A 17,756-nucleotide genomic window follows, 5' to 3' on the forward strand; every position below is an offset into this window, starting at 1 on the left:
GTGGTGCTTGGCTTCTGGTTAAGAGTTGTATATTTTCTAGCCTTTCAGTTTTCCCTAAATAAACTACAACTGTATTCCTTCCCATTTTCTCAGTTTCCTAGGCTGTCTTTCTATTCTTTCCTTTCGTCATAATTTCAGGAAGTGGATAAACCCAAAGTTTTCCCCTAAGTAGTGTCTCTTTGTATGGACTTTCTCCTCTTAAGATCTTAACTGTTCCCACATTAGTAATGCTTCCCTTATTAGCTTCTTTGAGTTCCCTGCTCATTTCCAATTGCTTGATGGATATATCTTCAAACCCAAGTTCCAAATATTTCTCACCATCCTTTTCTTCTAAATCTGCCATTTCTCTTGGGGCAAAGGGGGATGAGAGCAGTGTGACTAAATGGGTGACAGTTTTATAACAGAGGTTTGAATGATCTAGGGTCCCTTCCAGCTCTAAATCCTAAAATGTTTAAATCTCACGCCCCTCACTGCTGTGTATCTGACTTTTGAGACTTCAACACCATGCTTCAGATGCAAGCTCATGCTAGATGTTGTCTCAGGACCTGAAGTCTCCTAACCCTCACACATGCATCCTTCTCCATGGTATTCTCACCTTGGAGTATCTCTCCTTTATACCTACACTCTTCTTTTGTAATTGCACTCCTCCTGATTCCTATGGGGAGGAAAGATACTGCAGATATGAGGTGACAAGTTATGAAGAAGAAAGGTGATGAAGGTCCAGATAAAAATGATATTTGTTTTTCATTTTAGTTTTTTGTTACTAATTTTTTTAATATCAATTACTTTTTATGTGTGAATGAGTGCTGCATTGGGTTTGTAAACTCTTCTACCATCAATGGCAGATCTTGGAGAAGTCATTTAACCTTGCCTTAGTTAAAATTGTTCAGAATTCCCTAATTCTGCTATGAGAAAAAAAAATGAGCTTACAAATGTTTTAGTTTCCCAAGAATGAACTACTTTAAAAGCCCAGTCTTTCCACATTTCCCAAGACTACTATATAGCAGGAGAAAGCTTGTAGAGGATAGTATTTACATGGTTACATGCTCTTAATGAAATCCACCATAGTTCATATCCTTTAGTCCAAATGAATATTTTCCTACCAAATATCTTAGAATCCCTAAATCAGAGCTACCATTGTATTGAAGCATAAAAGATCAGGGAGTAAGACAATGACCTAGTATGACCCTAAAAAAGTAATTTATGAAGTAAATGCTCCAAAGTAGGAAGAAAGCTATTTTTCCCTAGATAACATTACCTCATCTCTCAAATCTGTAAACATCCTGAATAAGAGATTATTGTAGTTTGATCCACATATATTTTAATAAATAAAGCATATTCATAGCTTGGATGTTTGAATCACATACAACTGAGGAAAGTCTCTAAGCCCAAATAGTTAATAAGGGGTAATACTATTAATGCTGGAGTGAATGCATGCTCCATATATACATATATATATATATATATATATATATATATAAAAGTAATATACAGAAATCAATACAAAGAGGCTAATGTACCGCACATACAGAGCTCACTCCAATCTAAGGCAGATCACAGAAGGAGGATTCTCTGTGAACACCATGCAACTGATATGTAGTCCCCCTGCCCCTAGGATATAGGAGATCAGAACTTAAGTTACTTCTGATTAACAGTTTTAAGTCCATAAATCCTCTCCCAAAGTTAACAATTAGGCTGGCAGCATTCTACACAAAGGCTATTCCACTGAAGAACATAGGACAGTGTCAAAGCATCAAAAAGGAGTAACATTGATAGTTGTTTCTTCAATTTTAGATACTTTTATAACTTATCAATACAGAAGATGGAATGGATTCCACCTCATCAGATGCTTAGTCCAAAAATTTCCTGTTGACATTAGCACCAAACAAAGCCCCATGGACTTCTGGCATCATCTGTTGGGCTATAAGGTCCAGTCTACTTTCTAGGGTATTAGAAACTTTTATTTTATGATCCCCATTATAGATCTCAACACCTCCAGCTATTTCGTCTGGCAGGTAAGCCTCCTGATCAGCTTGAACATCAACATCTCTTTTGGTTGCAATCTTGTACATAGGAATTGCTTTTTGCACTGCAGCCTTGACCAGAGGAAGATCTTTCTTGCAACAGACAATCATTCCTGGCTCAAATAACTGGTATAAACCCTGAAGGACCAGACCATCCAAAAGCACCTGATACCTGGTTTTCTCTTTCACTATCTTGAAGAGTCTCTGCTTTGCTTCATTTAATAAGTCTGAGATAAGGTCATCTCTGGCTCTGAGGACTTTCAATCTTGCCTGATTCATCAAGTTGGACATCTGAATTTTTTCTGCTGCTCAATTTGTTTCTCCTTCTTTTCATAATATTCCATTATCTTCAATCTCTGTGTTTGCACAAGCCGACCTTTCTCAATGTTGAACTCTTCTTCTGCCTTTGTACTTATTTCTTCGGCCTTCTCATTTGCTTCCTGTTCAATGAAAGCCATCATGTGTTTGATCTGCTTTTGGACGTCGGCCTCGCTGAGAGCCATGGTGCCGGCGGCTGGGGAGCGGTTGGCCTCGGAGCGCAGCCGAGATGAAGCCTCAGTTTAGTTTTTTTAATTTTTAATTTGGTTCCAAATTCTCTCCCTTCCTCTACCCTCTTCCACCCATTTAGAAGGTAAAGCCCATTATACATTTGAAATCATGCAAAACATTGCCACATTAGACATATTGTGAGAAAAAAACAAGAAAAATAAAGAATAAGAAAAAATATACTTCAATCTGATTTAAAAATCCATAAGTTCTTCTGACAGCCAAAGCAGCTGTCAGGGAAGGTATCATATCTTTAAATCCTTGCATGAATAAATTAGAGAAACAGGAAATCAATGAACTAAGCAAGCAACTAAAAAATTAGAGAAAGAACAAATTAACCCCCCCATTAAATACCAAATTAGAAATTCTAAAGGAGAAATTAATAAAATCGAAAGCAAGAAAACTATTGAACTAAGAAATAAAACCAAGAACTGATTTTATGAAAAAACCACTAAAACTGATAAATTCTGGTTAATTTGATTTTTAAAAAAAGAAAGAAGAAAACCAAATTGCTAGTATCATAAATGAAAAAGGTGAACTCACCACCAATGAGGAGGAAATTAAAGTAATAGTTCAGAATTATTTTGCCCAACTCTATGCCAATAAATTTAATAATCTAAGTGAAATGGACAAATATTTACAAAAATATAAATTGCCAGGGTGGCTAGGTGGTATAGTGGATAAAGTACCAGCCCTTGAGTCAGGAGTACCTGGGTTCAAATCCGGTCTCAGACAATAATTACCTAGCTGTGTGGCCTTGGGCAAGCCGCTTAACCCCATTTACCTTGCAAAAACCTAAAAAAAAAAAAAAAAAAAAAAAAAAAAAATATATATATATATATATATATATATATATATATATATATATATATATAAAAATTGACCAATCTAAATGAAGAGGAAATTAAATACCTAGATAACTCTATCTCAGAAAAAGAAATTCAACAAGTCATTACTGAATTCCCTAAGAAAAAATCTCCAGGGCAAGTGAATTCTACCAAACATTTAAGGAACAATTGGTTCCAATTCTATATAAACTCTTCATAAAAATAGGGAAAGATGGAACTCTGCCTAACTCTTTCTATGAAACCAATATGGTGCTGTTACCTAAACCAGGAAGAGTTAAAACAGAGAAAGAAAATTATAGGCCTATCTCCCTGATGAATATAGATGCAAAAATCTTAAATAAAATCTTAGCAAAATGACTACAACAAGTTATCATTAGGATAATACATTATGACCAAGTAAGATTTATTCCAGGAATGCAGGATTGGTTCAATATCAGGGAAACTTAGCATAATTCATTGTATCAATAACATACCTATCAGAAATTACATGATTATATCAATAGATGCTGAAAAAAAGCTTTTGACAAGATACAGCACCCATTCCTAAAAGCACTAGAGAGTGTAGTAATAAATGGACTGTTCCTTAGAATAATTAGCATCTATCCAAAACCATCAGCAAGCATTATATTCAATGGGGAGAGGCTAGAGGCATTCCCAGTAAGATCAGGGGTGAAACAAGGATCCCCATTATCACCACTACTATTCAATATTATATTAGAAATGTTGGTTTCAGCAATAAGAGAAGAAAAAGAAATAGAAATAATTAGAATTTGGAAGGAAGAGACAAAACTCTCTTTTGCAGATGATGGTATACCTAGAGAATCCATAAAATCATCTTAAAAACCTACTAGAAATAATTAGCAACTTTAGCAAAGTCACAGGATATAAAATAAACCCTCATAAATCCTGAGCATTTCTATATATGACTAGTAAGCTGCAGTAGAAAGAGCTAGAAAGAGAAATCCCATTCAAAGTAACTTCAGACAATATAAAATACCTGGGAGTCTACCTGCCAAGGCAGACTTGGAAACTTTTTGAAAACAATCACAAAACACTTCTCACACAAATAAAATCAGATTTAAATAACTGGGCAAATATCAACTGCTAAAGGATAGGATGAGCTAATATAATAAAAACGACAGTTCTACCAAAATTAAACTACTTATTTAGTGCCCTATCAATCAAAATTCCAAAAAATTACTTTAATGAGTTAGAAAAAATTGTAAGTAAATTCATATGGAGAAATAAAAAGTCATGAATCTCCAGGGAGTTAATGAAAAAAAAGTGCAAAAAACGTGACTTAGTCCTACCAGATCTAATATCATATTATAAAGCATCAATCATCAGAACTGTCTGGGGTTGGCTCATAAATAGAGTGGTGGATCAGTGGAACAGAATAGGTGCAATAGTAGGAAATGATTATAGTAATCTGCTGTTTGATAAACCCAGAGTCCAGCTATTGGTATAAAAACTCTCTCTTTGATAAAAAAAACTGTTGGGAAAATTAGAAGTTAGTATGGCAGAAACTTGGATTAGACCAACCCAACACCTCATACCCTATACCAAGATAAGATCAAAATGGATACAGGATTTATACATAAAAAAAACAATATTATAAGCAAGCTAGGAGATCAAGGAATAGTTTACCTGTCAGATCTATGGAAAGGGAAGCAGTTTATGACCAAGGAAGAGATGAAGAACATCATTAAAAATAAACTAGATAATTTCGATTTCATTAAATTAAAAAGCTTTTGCACAGTCAAAACCACTGCAACAAGATCAAAAGAAATGTAGTAAATTGGGAAACAGTTTTTATAACTAGTATTTCTGACAAAGGACTCATTTCTAAAATATACAGAGAACTGAGAAAAGTTTTTTAGGTTTTTGCAAGGCAATGGAGTTAAGTGGCTTGCTCAAGGCCACACAGCTAGGTAATTATTAAGTGTTTGAGGCCAGGTTTGAACTCAGGTACTCTTGAGTCCAGGGTTGGTGCTCTATCCATTGCGCCACCTAATAAAAAAAATTAAATAAAAACAAGACATTCTCCAATTGACAAATGGTCAAAGGATATGCAAAGGCAGTTTACAAGTGAGGAAATCAAAGTGATCCATAGTCATATGAAAAATGCTCTAAATCACTACTTATTAGAGAAATGCAAATTAAAGCATCTCTGAGGTACCATCTCACACCTCTTAGACTGGCCAATATGACCAGCAAGGACAATGATCAATGTTGGAAGGGATGTGGGAAATCTGGGACACTAATACATTATTGGTACAGCTGTGAACTCATCCAACCTTTCTGGAGAGCAAGTTAGAATTATGCCCAAAGGGCAACAAAAATGTGCATACCCTTTGATCCAGCATTACCTCTACTAGGTCTATACCCTGAAGAGATCATGAAAAAGGGTAAAAACATCACTTGTACAAAAATATCCATAGCAGCTATGTTTGTGATGGCAAAGAATTGGAAATCAAGGGGATATTCATCAACTGGGGAATGGCTTGACAAACTGTGGTATATGTATGTCATGGAATACTACTGTTCTATTAGAAACCAGGAGGGTTGTGAATTCAGGGAAGCCTGGAGGGATTTATATGAACTGATGCTGAGCAAGATGACCAGAACCAGAAGAACATTGTACACCCTAATAGCCACATGGGTGTAATGATCAACCTTATTGAACTTTCTCATTCCATCAGTGCAACAATCAGACACAATTTTGGGATATCTGCAATGGAGAATACCATCTGTATCCAGAGAAAGAATTGTGGAGTTTGAACAAAGACCAAAGACTATTACTTTTAATTTTTAAAAAAGCCATTATCTTATTATATAATTTTGCTATTTCTTATACTTTATTTTTCTTCCTTAAGGATATGATTTCTTTTTCATCACAATCAGGCTAGATCAATGCATACCATGGAAACAATGTAAAGACTTAACAGACTGCCTTCTGTGGGGGGTGGGGGGAGGGAAGTGAGATTGGGAGAAAATTGTAAAATTCAACATAAATAAATAAATAAATAACTTTAAAAAAAGAATCCATAAATTCTCAGTTTGGGGGTAGATAATATTTTTCATCACGAGTCTAAAAAAGATATTTTAAAGGAAAACTCAATAATACTTGTAATTTGGAAATAGAAAGAGAAAGATTCCTTATAATGTGGAATGTAAGATTAACTGGGTAAGAAGAAGATGATTAGCTAAGTTTCCATTATCTCAGATTTGATGTAAAAGTGAGCGATATAACAAACAGACTATAACAAAGAGGACTGTGAATTTAGATTTGAGAGTCATAAACACAGAACTGACATTTGAAGTAATGAAATGGGATGTAGAGGGAAGACAGATTGAGAGATAAAGAAAGGCAGAGTGATAGAAAGAAGTAAGGGAAGGAGAGGAGTACAAAGAAAGGAAGGAGTTATCAAGAAGGAAGGAAGTAAAAGAGGGAGGGAGAGAAGGAGACAGAAAAGTGAAATGAGGAACAATATTAATTTAGAACAAAAACTCATTTGTAAAAGTAGTCAGAGCCTAGCCTTAGCATGGGCTCAGGTTAAAAACAGAAAGAATTATCAGAGAGAAACTAAAAAATGGGAGGATGTCTCTAGAAAAGTCAGTACCACAGTACAACAGAAGTGAGGAGTCTCATGAAAGAAAATGGTTGTGGTCATTAGTAATAAGCATTACAGAGAAGTCAGGTAGATTGTGAAGACTGAAAAAAAGTAACAAAACTGATCCAGAGGAAGGTCACTGGAGATCTCTGAGAGGGATGAAAAAGAGTAGAGGGAATGGAGCCCAAATTATAAGGAAATGAGGAAGGAGTGGGTGGTAAGGAAATGGAGGCATCAAAATTGTCATTGATAGGAGGCAGAGAAATAGAAAAGCAACTTTTTTGAGTCAATAAAATGCTAAAGTAGTAGGGCTTAGTTTTGTTTATTTTTGTTTGCTGTTTTTTTAATGGGCAAGTCCTGAGTACATTCGAAAGCAGAAGGGGTACCAGTAGAGAAGAAGAGATGCACCTTCACTCTCATACCTGAATTATCTTCATAGACTATTCAATAAGTATCCCTTCTTCCAGGCTGTCTCTATTTCACTGGAACAAGTCTAAAATTCTCATTTATCTTTTATGTAATCTGGTTTCACCCTACATATTCAAACTTATTTTCCTTAGCATATATGTATATATGTAAATATAAATATATACAGACATATTTATCGTACACACATACATATATATTCATATTCCCTACTCTTTATTAACCTGCTCATATGTTAATCTTCCTTCCACATAGGGGCCTTTGTTGATGCAGTTTCCACTACCTGAAGAGTCCTCTCTTATTCCTTCATTTTACCAACCTTTATGAAACAACCAAAGCTCAATGTAAGTCCCACTTCCTCCTTTATGAGGCCTTTTCTGATTACTTCAGCCATCTTTATGTTCTCTTAACTATAATTTTGCTTAAATGCTACAGAGCATTTTTCCCCATTATTGTTTTCCTCTGTCTAGACACATAGATGGGACAGTGGATAGAGTTTTGGACTCAGAATCAGGAAAACCTGACTTAAAATTTGGGCTTCAGTCACTTACTGTGACTTTATGTTGTAATAGAGGCCCCAGTTTCTATCTGAATTTGACACCATTGCACTGCATCATATTTCTCTGGACATATTATCCAGGGATTTCCCATAAATACCTGTTAGTTTTCTCATTTATTGATTACCACCATCAGCAGTCATTGTTTGCTGATTAGATCTATCTTTTTTCACCTAAGAATGACTATATTACTGGAAAAAAGATGAGAGAGAATCCCAAACACTACAAAAAATACACCAAATTAAAGAGCAGACAGTGCTTAAACAAGAACTTACTATTATATGATAATGAAAATCATTTCAGACATGAAGGAATTAAATCATATTCCCCATATAGCCAAGTGACACAATGATTCATTCTATTCAATTTGGGACCAAATAACTCTTGTCCTATTTTTAACTTTTCAAAAGAAAACATATCCCATCTTCCCCTCCAGCCCCACCCTTCACCACCAATGATCAATTTTCAGAATTCTACACATAATACAACCTTCTTGACATTATATTCAAGTAATGAAGCAGTAAAATAGATAGCTGAAATGGAATGGAACTAAAGAAACAAAAGCTCTGGGTAATCATATCAGCAGATGCTGCTCTGAAATAGGCCTGGTCCAGCCTACTAATTTGGCCTTCAGTTTACTAGACTATTCCCTGTCAACATCAGACAAGCCCATCAATTCAATAAATAGTAAACAAAAATATTTTGCTAGTCGTAACTATTTCTTATATTTTTCTTAAATAACAAGTGAGTTAGTTATTTGATAGCTGGTAGAAAAGTCAACTGCTTTAAATTATATGCTGTCATAAATAAACTTCTGTTAGTGAATGGGTTTTCCTGCTTCTTATTGCATGTTGAAATAAAGGATATTTTGATTGTTATTAGTGTATATTTATAATAATATAGAATATAGGTCTTAAAATAGATAAAAATGGAAACTATCATTTTAATTATTCCATATTAAAAAATAATGAATTTTTACAAACAATACACACACACACACACACACACACACACACACACACACACACACATGCACGGACCCTTGACTTTTTGTCTTAGCTCTGGATTTCCATTGATGTCACTGTCAATTCAATAAACCTTGATTAAGTGCATACTATATAAGGTACCAGGATGGTTGCACATATTATCTATAGTAGAGGTATCCAACACTGGTGCAGTCAAAACCAGATTAAAATGTTGGAAAACATTTAATAAAATAAATAAAAATACAATAGAACATAGGTGATGTTCATATCTGGTTTTCTAAGTCAATCCCCTGCAGGAATCCTTAGGCATGGCTCAGTGATCCCCATTTCTATTTGAGCTTGACACCATCAACCTACAGTGAATATGAGGAGTAGATCCAGGATGGAGGAGTATTATATAGGAAGATAGAATCAATCTATCAATCCAACTATTACATTTTATAGATGAGGAAACTAAGAGGCAGAGAGAGGTGACTTGATTAAAACTACAAAACTAATTAGCCATAGACCTGGGACTAGAACCCAGGTTTTCTTGTCTCAAGGAATCAAATAATCTTACAGTTGGAAGGGACCTCACAGGCCATTTAGTCTAATCCATACCTAGCCAAGAATTCCCTTTATAACAACTCCAAGGGGTGGCTAGGTGGTGCAGTGGATAGAGCACGGGCCTTGGAGTCAGGAGTACCCAAGTTCAAATCCAGCCTCAGACACTTGATAATTACTTAGTTGTGTGGCCTTGGGCAAGCCACTTAACCCCATTGCCTTGCAAAAACTAAAAAAAAAAACCACTAAAAACAAAACTCCAATAGACCTATTTTTTCTCAGCAATGCTGTTACTCAAGAGAACTCTGAAGGACTTACAATAAAGAAAGCAATCCATCCTAAAGACAGAGATGATGGTGTCTGAAAACAGACTGAAACAATACTTTTTTTCCCACTTGATTATTTTGAGGTTTCTCTTTCATTGTGTGTGTGTGTGTGTGTTGAGAGAGTTATGTTTAATTTTACAGCATGACTATTGTACTGAAGTTTTTAATGACTACACATTTTTAACCTACTTGTTTTCTTAATTGGGGGGATGGGGTAAAAGTAAGAAGAGAATTTGCAACTCAAGGTTTTGGAAGTAAATGTTGAAATTTGTTTTTGCATGTGGCTGGGGAGAAAAATTTTCAAAATAAAAAATAAAAACAATTAGTCATTCAGCCTTTGCCTGAAGACCACAAATGAGGGAAAACCTACAACTTCTCAAGGCAGTATATTTCATCTTTAGAAAGAGCTTCAATTGTTAGGAAGTTTTTTCTTTGTATAGAGCCAACATCTACCTCTTTATAACATCTATTCATTGTTCCAAATCATGCCTTATAAAAATGAGCATGAAGAGGTAAATCTCTCTTCCACATGAACATATTTTCAAAAATTTGAAAATAGTTAACACATCCCCCCCAGTTACTGTGTCAAACCTCTCAATTCCTCACATAGCATGATGTCAGAACTCTTCACTATCCTCTCTCTACATTCTCTAACTTATAAATGTTCTGAAATACTGTACTAACAACCAAACATGTCCAAGATGAGATCTCTTAGCTCAGTGTTCATTCTCTGCTACCTATTTATAAATGGAATATATGGTTGGCTTTGGGAAAACTGCTTCACCCACCTAAGTCTCAGTATCTTCATCTGACAAGTGAGAGGAATGGATTAGATAATCACCAAGGTCCTTCTAGTTAATTTAGCTTTCTTTTATTTTATAATTCCATATATCTATATTAAATTTGTCTTACCCCTTAGGAGAAACTCTATCTTTTCTGTTTAGTTGGCTTTGTGAGTGATCGTGAACAATGATTTTGGGAGATCAAGGAAGCAAAAATAATGCTTACCAATTTATCTTTGTTCCCTGCACAGAAACATGGCTAAAACTCCTCACTGCCCCCCTCCACATTTGGGCCCTGTACAGATTCACTAACAACATTTTAAAAGATTTTTATGGGTTATTTAGGAAGCAAAATTTATTGCCTGAAAAATAAGGGAATGAATTAATTTTGTAGATTAGGCCAGACACCAAGAAACCAAGAATAAACAGCCATTTCTAGCTAATCAATAGAGTGTTATTTCAATTAGAGTCAACAGAAATGTTTATTGAAATGAATTGCTTGTTGAAACAACAAACAAATATATTGAAATAACTTTTATCCTAGTTACAGAAGCTGTTTATAATTACTTTTGATTAGATTTGTAATCATTTGGAGTCATGTTCAAAAAAAAGTACCCCAATGTAAATGGAAAAACATTTAAGAAAATAAATCAAAATACAATAGAATATAAATAATGTTAATATGTGGTTTTCAAAGTTAAAATGCTGCTTGCAGAGATCTTTCTATGTAGTTTAGTGGTTCCTATTTCTGTTTGCACTTGACATCATTGGTCTACAGTAAATATGAGGAATACGCCAGAAGGAGTGCTATTCTATAAGAAGATAGAATCAGTCAATTCATCAATCAATCTAAACCTCTTTTATAGATAAGGAAACCAGTGTTAAGTGAGGAAAGCAGATTTGTTTTCTCCTCCATGAATTGTTTTCTTTTGGAAATTCTTGAATGTTTAAAAAAATAGTAATAATAATAATACTGACATTTTTTCTAATGTGTTAACTTTTGCAAAGCATTCTATTTCCTGCCAGCTTTTCAGCAACTCTATATATTATTATAATGGTATCCCCATTTTGTAGAAGAGAAAACTGAGGCTGAGAGAGCTAAAGTGACTTATCCAGGAACCTACAATAAACAACTCTATATGGCAGAATTTGAACCCATCTCCTGACTGTAAGTCTAATATTCTCTCCTCTGTATCTCGCAGTATGAACAACTACTCACAAGTCACTTTCCAAATCTACCCACCCATGGGCTGCCCTGCAGCCTATCCCCCAGACCCTGCCACTTACTTCTGATTGCATAAGCCTTGGGAACCACTGAATTCAGATCAGAAAGGAACTCATCAGTGTCTTGAAGGCACTTCAAAGAAAGGTTTCTTCCAGAAAAGGTACAAGACCAATGAAGAAGGAGCCAAAGTGCTAACAACCTGAGGATCATCATTTTCCTTTCACATGCCCAAATGGAATATTCTTCTTGGAGGTAGATTTCTATATTTATGGAACAGTGGTCTTAGACTGTGTGTCAGAGGAAATGTGACCCTTCTTTCCCTTAATATGCTGAGGCAGGCTGTGCTGTTTCCAACACCTGAAGAATAGCCAAGATGAAGAAAGCATGAAAGGCAATTTACACACAGCTTATTACTGTTGAATAGAATAGATCACTGGATTCATGTGTTCTCCAGAGCACCTGGTTTCCATTAGTTATGCAGCTCAAAATGTCCATTTCATATGGAAGAGCCTAGTTTCCTTTTGTTGGAAAGCCCTCTGTATATTCTGGAGGTTTAAATATCCAAAGTATGTTCCACTTAAAATACTCTTTTTTTTTGTCTCAAGAATGGTCATAAATTTAATCCTTAAAAAAGTTAAATTCAAAGGAAACAAATTTTGAGTCTCCCTTTCTTTTTGCATTTAATACCACTGCTCTACAGTGAGTATGAAGAATACTTTGGGAACAGAGGAGTGATATTTTATAGAAAGATAGAATCTTTCTTAAAGTAGACAAACACTAAGAAAACTTTTATTGTTTGTTGGGGCATATTTATATACATGTAGTCTGTTGTGTCAAACTTTTTATAGAGATATATGTCCTCTAGCTTTTGGAGGATTGATATGCTCTTGAATCAGAGTTTTGGTAGATATGATTTTTTTGGTAGGGGGAAGATTCAGGTCTGAAAACAATGATGTCTAAATTATATATTTTTTATAAAACAGTTTGTCAAAATCATGGCATAGGAATAGTACCAAATCTAAGAATAACGATTTTTGTTATGACTGTTCAGTTGTTTCAGTCATATCCAACTCTTTGTGACCCCATTTGGAGCATTCTGACTGGCATTTCACTGCCCTAAATATGAACTTACAAAGAAGAAAAATTAGGGTATGATTATTATATTCAAGACTATAAGGGTAGCTAGGCAGTTCAGTAAATAGAGTGCCAGGAGTAAGGAAAATTCATGTCACTTGACTAGTTTTGCCTTAGTTTCCGAACATGTAAAATGGGCTGGAGAAGGAAATGGCAAACCCTCTGGTACCTTTGCCAAGAAAACCTCAAATAGGGCCATGAAGAATTGAACATGACTGAAAAATGACCAAACAACAAAAAGAATCACAGACCTGGATGAGCCCATAGAGATAATTTAATTTGAACTATCTAATGGCTAAATTTCCTTTATGATGCCCTGGATATATCAGATTACAGACCTACAAAGGATCTCAGAATCCATGAAGTGCAACCCCCTTCATTTTTACAGAAGAAGAATCTGAAGCCCAAGGGTTTAAATGACTTCCCAAGGGCATACAAGTAGTAAATGTGGGGATGAGACTTACTCTTTCTATCATAATACCCTGTCCCTCAGTAGGTCATCCACCTACTGCTTAAATCCCTACAGTGTCAGACTTCAACTCATAAAGCAGACCATATTTCATTTTTGGAAAAAAATCTAAATTCTATGTAGTTCTAGCTTACAGAGTTAAAATTTGCCTTTCATGACCCATTGGTTGATTCTGATTCTTCCTTTCAGAATAAAGAACAAATTTAATCCTTCTTTCGAGTGGGACCTAAGAGGGTTCTGTCTTCTTACCTTCATAATTCCTCACTGAGGCTGAATCCACACCTAGACAAAAGCCTAATTAACCTAGTCTGGGACCAGATTTCACTAGCAATCACTGCCTTAAGCAACCTGACCAGTTCAGACCTGTCCTGACTCCTTTTATGTACTTCAGAATAAAGTGTAGCAAGTCTGTTTCCCTTACTTTTTTTTCTATTTACCTCTGGAGATCACTTTCTCAGCAACTCAAGAATGAGATATATTTCCTATGGCAAAAAAAGAGCAGTTTATTTAGATCACCAACATTTGACTCTGCTGATTCTAGATTAATCAAAATGACTGCCCAAATGAGGACAAGCAGATCACTTTTCTATTACCAAAGTCAGCAAAAACCTAAACATCACAGCAGGCTGACTAATACTGAAGAATTATAATGAGAAAGAACAATGAGTTACCTCTTCTGTGCCCAGACCTTGGAAGTCATCAGTAGTGGCAGTGACCAAGGTGAACTTGGTTTTTGTTATTGTTCTTCAGTTCTGTCTGACTTTTAATGATCCTATTCAGGATTTTCTTGGCAAAGATACTGCAGTGATTTGCCCTTTCCTTTTCCAGTTCATTTTACAGATAAGGTAACTGAGACAAATAGGGTTAAGGGACTTGCTCAGTCATCCAACTAGTAAGTGTCTGAAGCTGAATTTAAACTCAGGTCTTCCTGACTACAGGCCTGGTGACCTATTCACTGTACCATCTAGCTGCCCCATGAATTTGATAGCCCTCAGAAAAAGACACTACAGCAAGGCTCAAAGCACCCTATCATTATTTCTCCTGACATGCCATAGAAAGTCATGGAGATTCAGTACTCTGAAATTCAAATATTTACTTCAGAAGATATTTAACCTCAAGCAGTAGGGGTTAACGCAAACACAACACCCAAATCAAAAATGTAGCAGCCACTATTCCATCCAACAGTGGGACAGGGAGCAGGACCTTAGTTCAAGAACTAAGACTGTATGGATGAATAAAACAAAGAACATATCAGCCACCTTAAAAAAACTATTATATTAAAGATCTAGAGATATATTAAAAACTCACACTAAAAAGTAACTATCTTTGTAATAGCTCCAAACAGAAATTCAAAGGGAAAAATGGATTTTCACAAGAACTTCAAGAATATCTAGAAGAAATAAAGCAAGAGATTTACCAAAATGAAATAAAAAACTTTTCTGAAGTAAAAAATTGGTAAGAAAATAAATAGCTTAGAACAGAAACTGCTGTCTTAGGAAAATAATAGACTTCCTTAAAATTAGAAACCAAACAAAAATAAATGGCTTCATAAGATAGCAAGAAATATTAGTACAAACTCAAAAGATTGTATAAACAAAAGAAAATGTAAGATATCTGATATCAAACAGAATTGAACTGGAAAATGGATCAAAGAGAGATCATTCAGAAACTGTAGGACTCCTTGAAAACCTACAAAAAAAGTCCTGAATTCTATATTTCAAGAAGTCATAAGTGAAAACTGACCATATCTATTAGAACCAGAGGGAAAAATAAAGACAGAAAGTACTGATTAACTCTTGAAAGGAAAAGCCCCAGAAATGCCATAACCAAAACCCAGAGCTTCCACATCAAAGAAGAAATGTCATAAGCATTTTGAAATAAGGAACTCAAATAAGTATGAGAGGCAGTCTTGATCATACAAAACCTGACAGCTATTACTCAGAATGACAGGAAACTTGGTAATACAATATTCCAAAATATAAAAGGCATGGGTTTTCAACCAAGAATGACTGACCCTGAAAAACTGAGTATATGAGTATACTGCTACAGAAAAAAAATAGAGCTTTAGTTGAAGTGACTTTCTTTTTTTTGTTTATTCATTTTATATTAATTAAGGAAATAAAACAAGCATTTCTATAATATCATAGAATAATAAAAAGGTGATGGAAAATAAAATTGAAAATCATTTATGTACTACTTGCTATTCATTTTAAATACATAATCAATTTATCATGTAAATTTCTTTTTTCCACATTTGTTTCTTTCCTCTGACCACCATGGCTACTATTGAATTCAAATATGTATACATCAAGCAAGTATATGCATGTATGAAAAATCATTCTATAGATATTTCTATTTTATCTCTTCTGAATGCAGATAGCATCTTCCTTCATATGTCTTTTTTTAGTTAATTTGGGGATTTATAATAGTCAAAATGACCTATTCACTCAAATTATTCTTAAAACAATATTGCTGTTTTTGTATACAGTGTTCCCTTGGTTCTCTTCATTTCTCTCTTCATTATTTCATCCAAGTCAAACAATAGTTTTCTAAAATCATTGATCATTTCTTATAGCACAATAGTATTCTAACATGTTCATACATCACAACTTGTTCAACCATTCTCCAACTGATGGGCATCATCCCCATGATTTCTGGTTCTTTGCCTCCACAAAGAGAGCTACTATAAATATATAATCATCTTTAGAAATATTTAATCATCTTTAGAAATTGACCAAAATTATTATTATTGGGTAAACAATTTAATAATTCCTTGGGCAGTATTTCAGATTGATTTCTAAAGTAGCTGTATCAGTTCATGGTTCCACCTGAATTAGCAACCCGATTTTTCTTCATCCTTTCCAGCATTTCTTGCTTTCCCCTTCAATTATTTTAGCCAATCTGATAGGTGGAAAATGATATCTCAAGGCTGTTTTAATTTGCATTTCTTTAATTAGTAATTATTTGGACTTTAATTTGATTTCTTTATCAGAAAACTGACCACTTAGCAATTGGAGAATGATTCAAATTCTCATAGATTTTACAAAGTCCTTTACATATTTGAGATATGAGACCTTTGAAAGACTTTATAAAAAATTTCCCCTCTTATTTTCTGTTTTTCTTCTGATCTTGGTTTCATTTGTTTTATTTGTGCAAAACTGATTTAACTTGATGTAATAAAAATTATTCATTTTATACCTTTAAAGATTTTTGAATGGGAACTTTGAAACACAAAGCTGAGTAGCAAGGAAAATACATAAATGGAAATTTATGTGATTAATTCAAGGGTCTCTAAGATGATATAGTGCTACCCATCTATTAGGAGGAGAGAAAAACAAATCTCCTAATGTCTTCCAAAGGAGGGGGAAAAAGGAAAAAATCAGTCCTGGTGTTAGATTGTTTCTCTTCTGTGGGTTTAAGGGGAGAAAGGGGAGAGAAAAAAGCATACTATAGCAGAGAAGTGAAGAAAAAAGGGATAGAACTTGATTTTCTCTTAATTGGTGTGTGTTTGTGTGTGTGTGTGTGTGTGTGTGTGTGTGTGTGTGTGTGTGTGTGAAAAGAGTATACAAACATGGAGGAAAGGCTAGGGGAAGTGGGCATCAGATGAATTGCAACTTTATCTGAAATGGACAAAGAATCATGGAAAACACACACATACATACACATACACATTCACACACAGTTTTATGTGGAAAGAAATTAAACTCAACAAGAAACAAGTGGGGACATAAAAAAGGAGGGCTAAGAGGGAATAACAGGAAGGAAATAATCAAAGGCAAAAGAAACTTTTTGATCCCAAAGCAGAGATTAAAGGAAGAAAAAAATTAAATGATTGGAGCCTAGGGGGCTATTTGTCAGGGAAAGGTTGAATAATTTGTAGTATAAGAATGTAATGGAATAATATTGACATGCAAGCTGGTGAAACAAAGGTTATATCAGAGAATCCTAGCAAGCAGGATTTGATGCAAAGTGAAGTAATCAGAATCTAAATAAATACTAAAACAACATATCTATCTATCTATCTATCTATCTATCTATCTATCTATCTATATATATATATATATTTACAGAGAGAGAGAGAGAGAGAGAGTGAGCAACAAATCAGAAAAACAAATCAGAAAAATAATTCTGAAAGATTTAAGAACTCTGATCAAAGTAATGACTACTAATGTCTCTAGAACCCTAACATAGATGTGATGAATTGGATGTGCAGAAAGAGAGACATACGTTTTTGGACATGGGCATTCTGAGAATTTATTTTGCTTGATTATGCTCA

General features: G+C 34.6%; 1 protein-coding gene and 1 pseudogene across 1 annotated transcript in view; both read right to left on the reverse strand.

Annotated features, from left to right (window-relative positions):
* Positions 1–12,090, reverse strand: part of LOC141499054 (O-acyltransferase like protein-like) — an 80,906-nt gene extending 68,816 nt beyond the window's left edge. The window contains exon 1 of the mRNA XM_074202002.1: positions 11,940–12,090. Within this exon, the coding sequence (XP_074058103.1) occupies positions 11,940–12,090 (151 nt within the window). The remainder of the gene's footprint in view (positions 1–11,939) is intronic.
* LOC141500046 (V-type proton ATPase subunit E 1 pseudogene) lies at positions 1,417–2,565 on the reverse strand (annotated as a pseudogene).
* Positions 12,091–17,756: the final 5,666 nt, after the last annotated feature.

The sequence above is a fragment of the Macrotis lagotis genome, chromosome X (assembly GCF_037893015.1).
Source record: "Macrotis lagotis isolate mMagLag1 chromosome X, bilby.v1.9.chrom.fasta, whole genome shotgun sequence".
Lineage (NCBI taxonomy): Eukaryota > Metazoa > Chordata > Mammalia > Peramelemorphia > Peramelidae > Macrotis > Macrotis lagotis.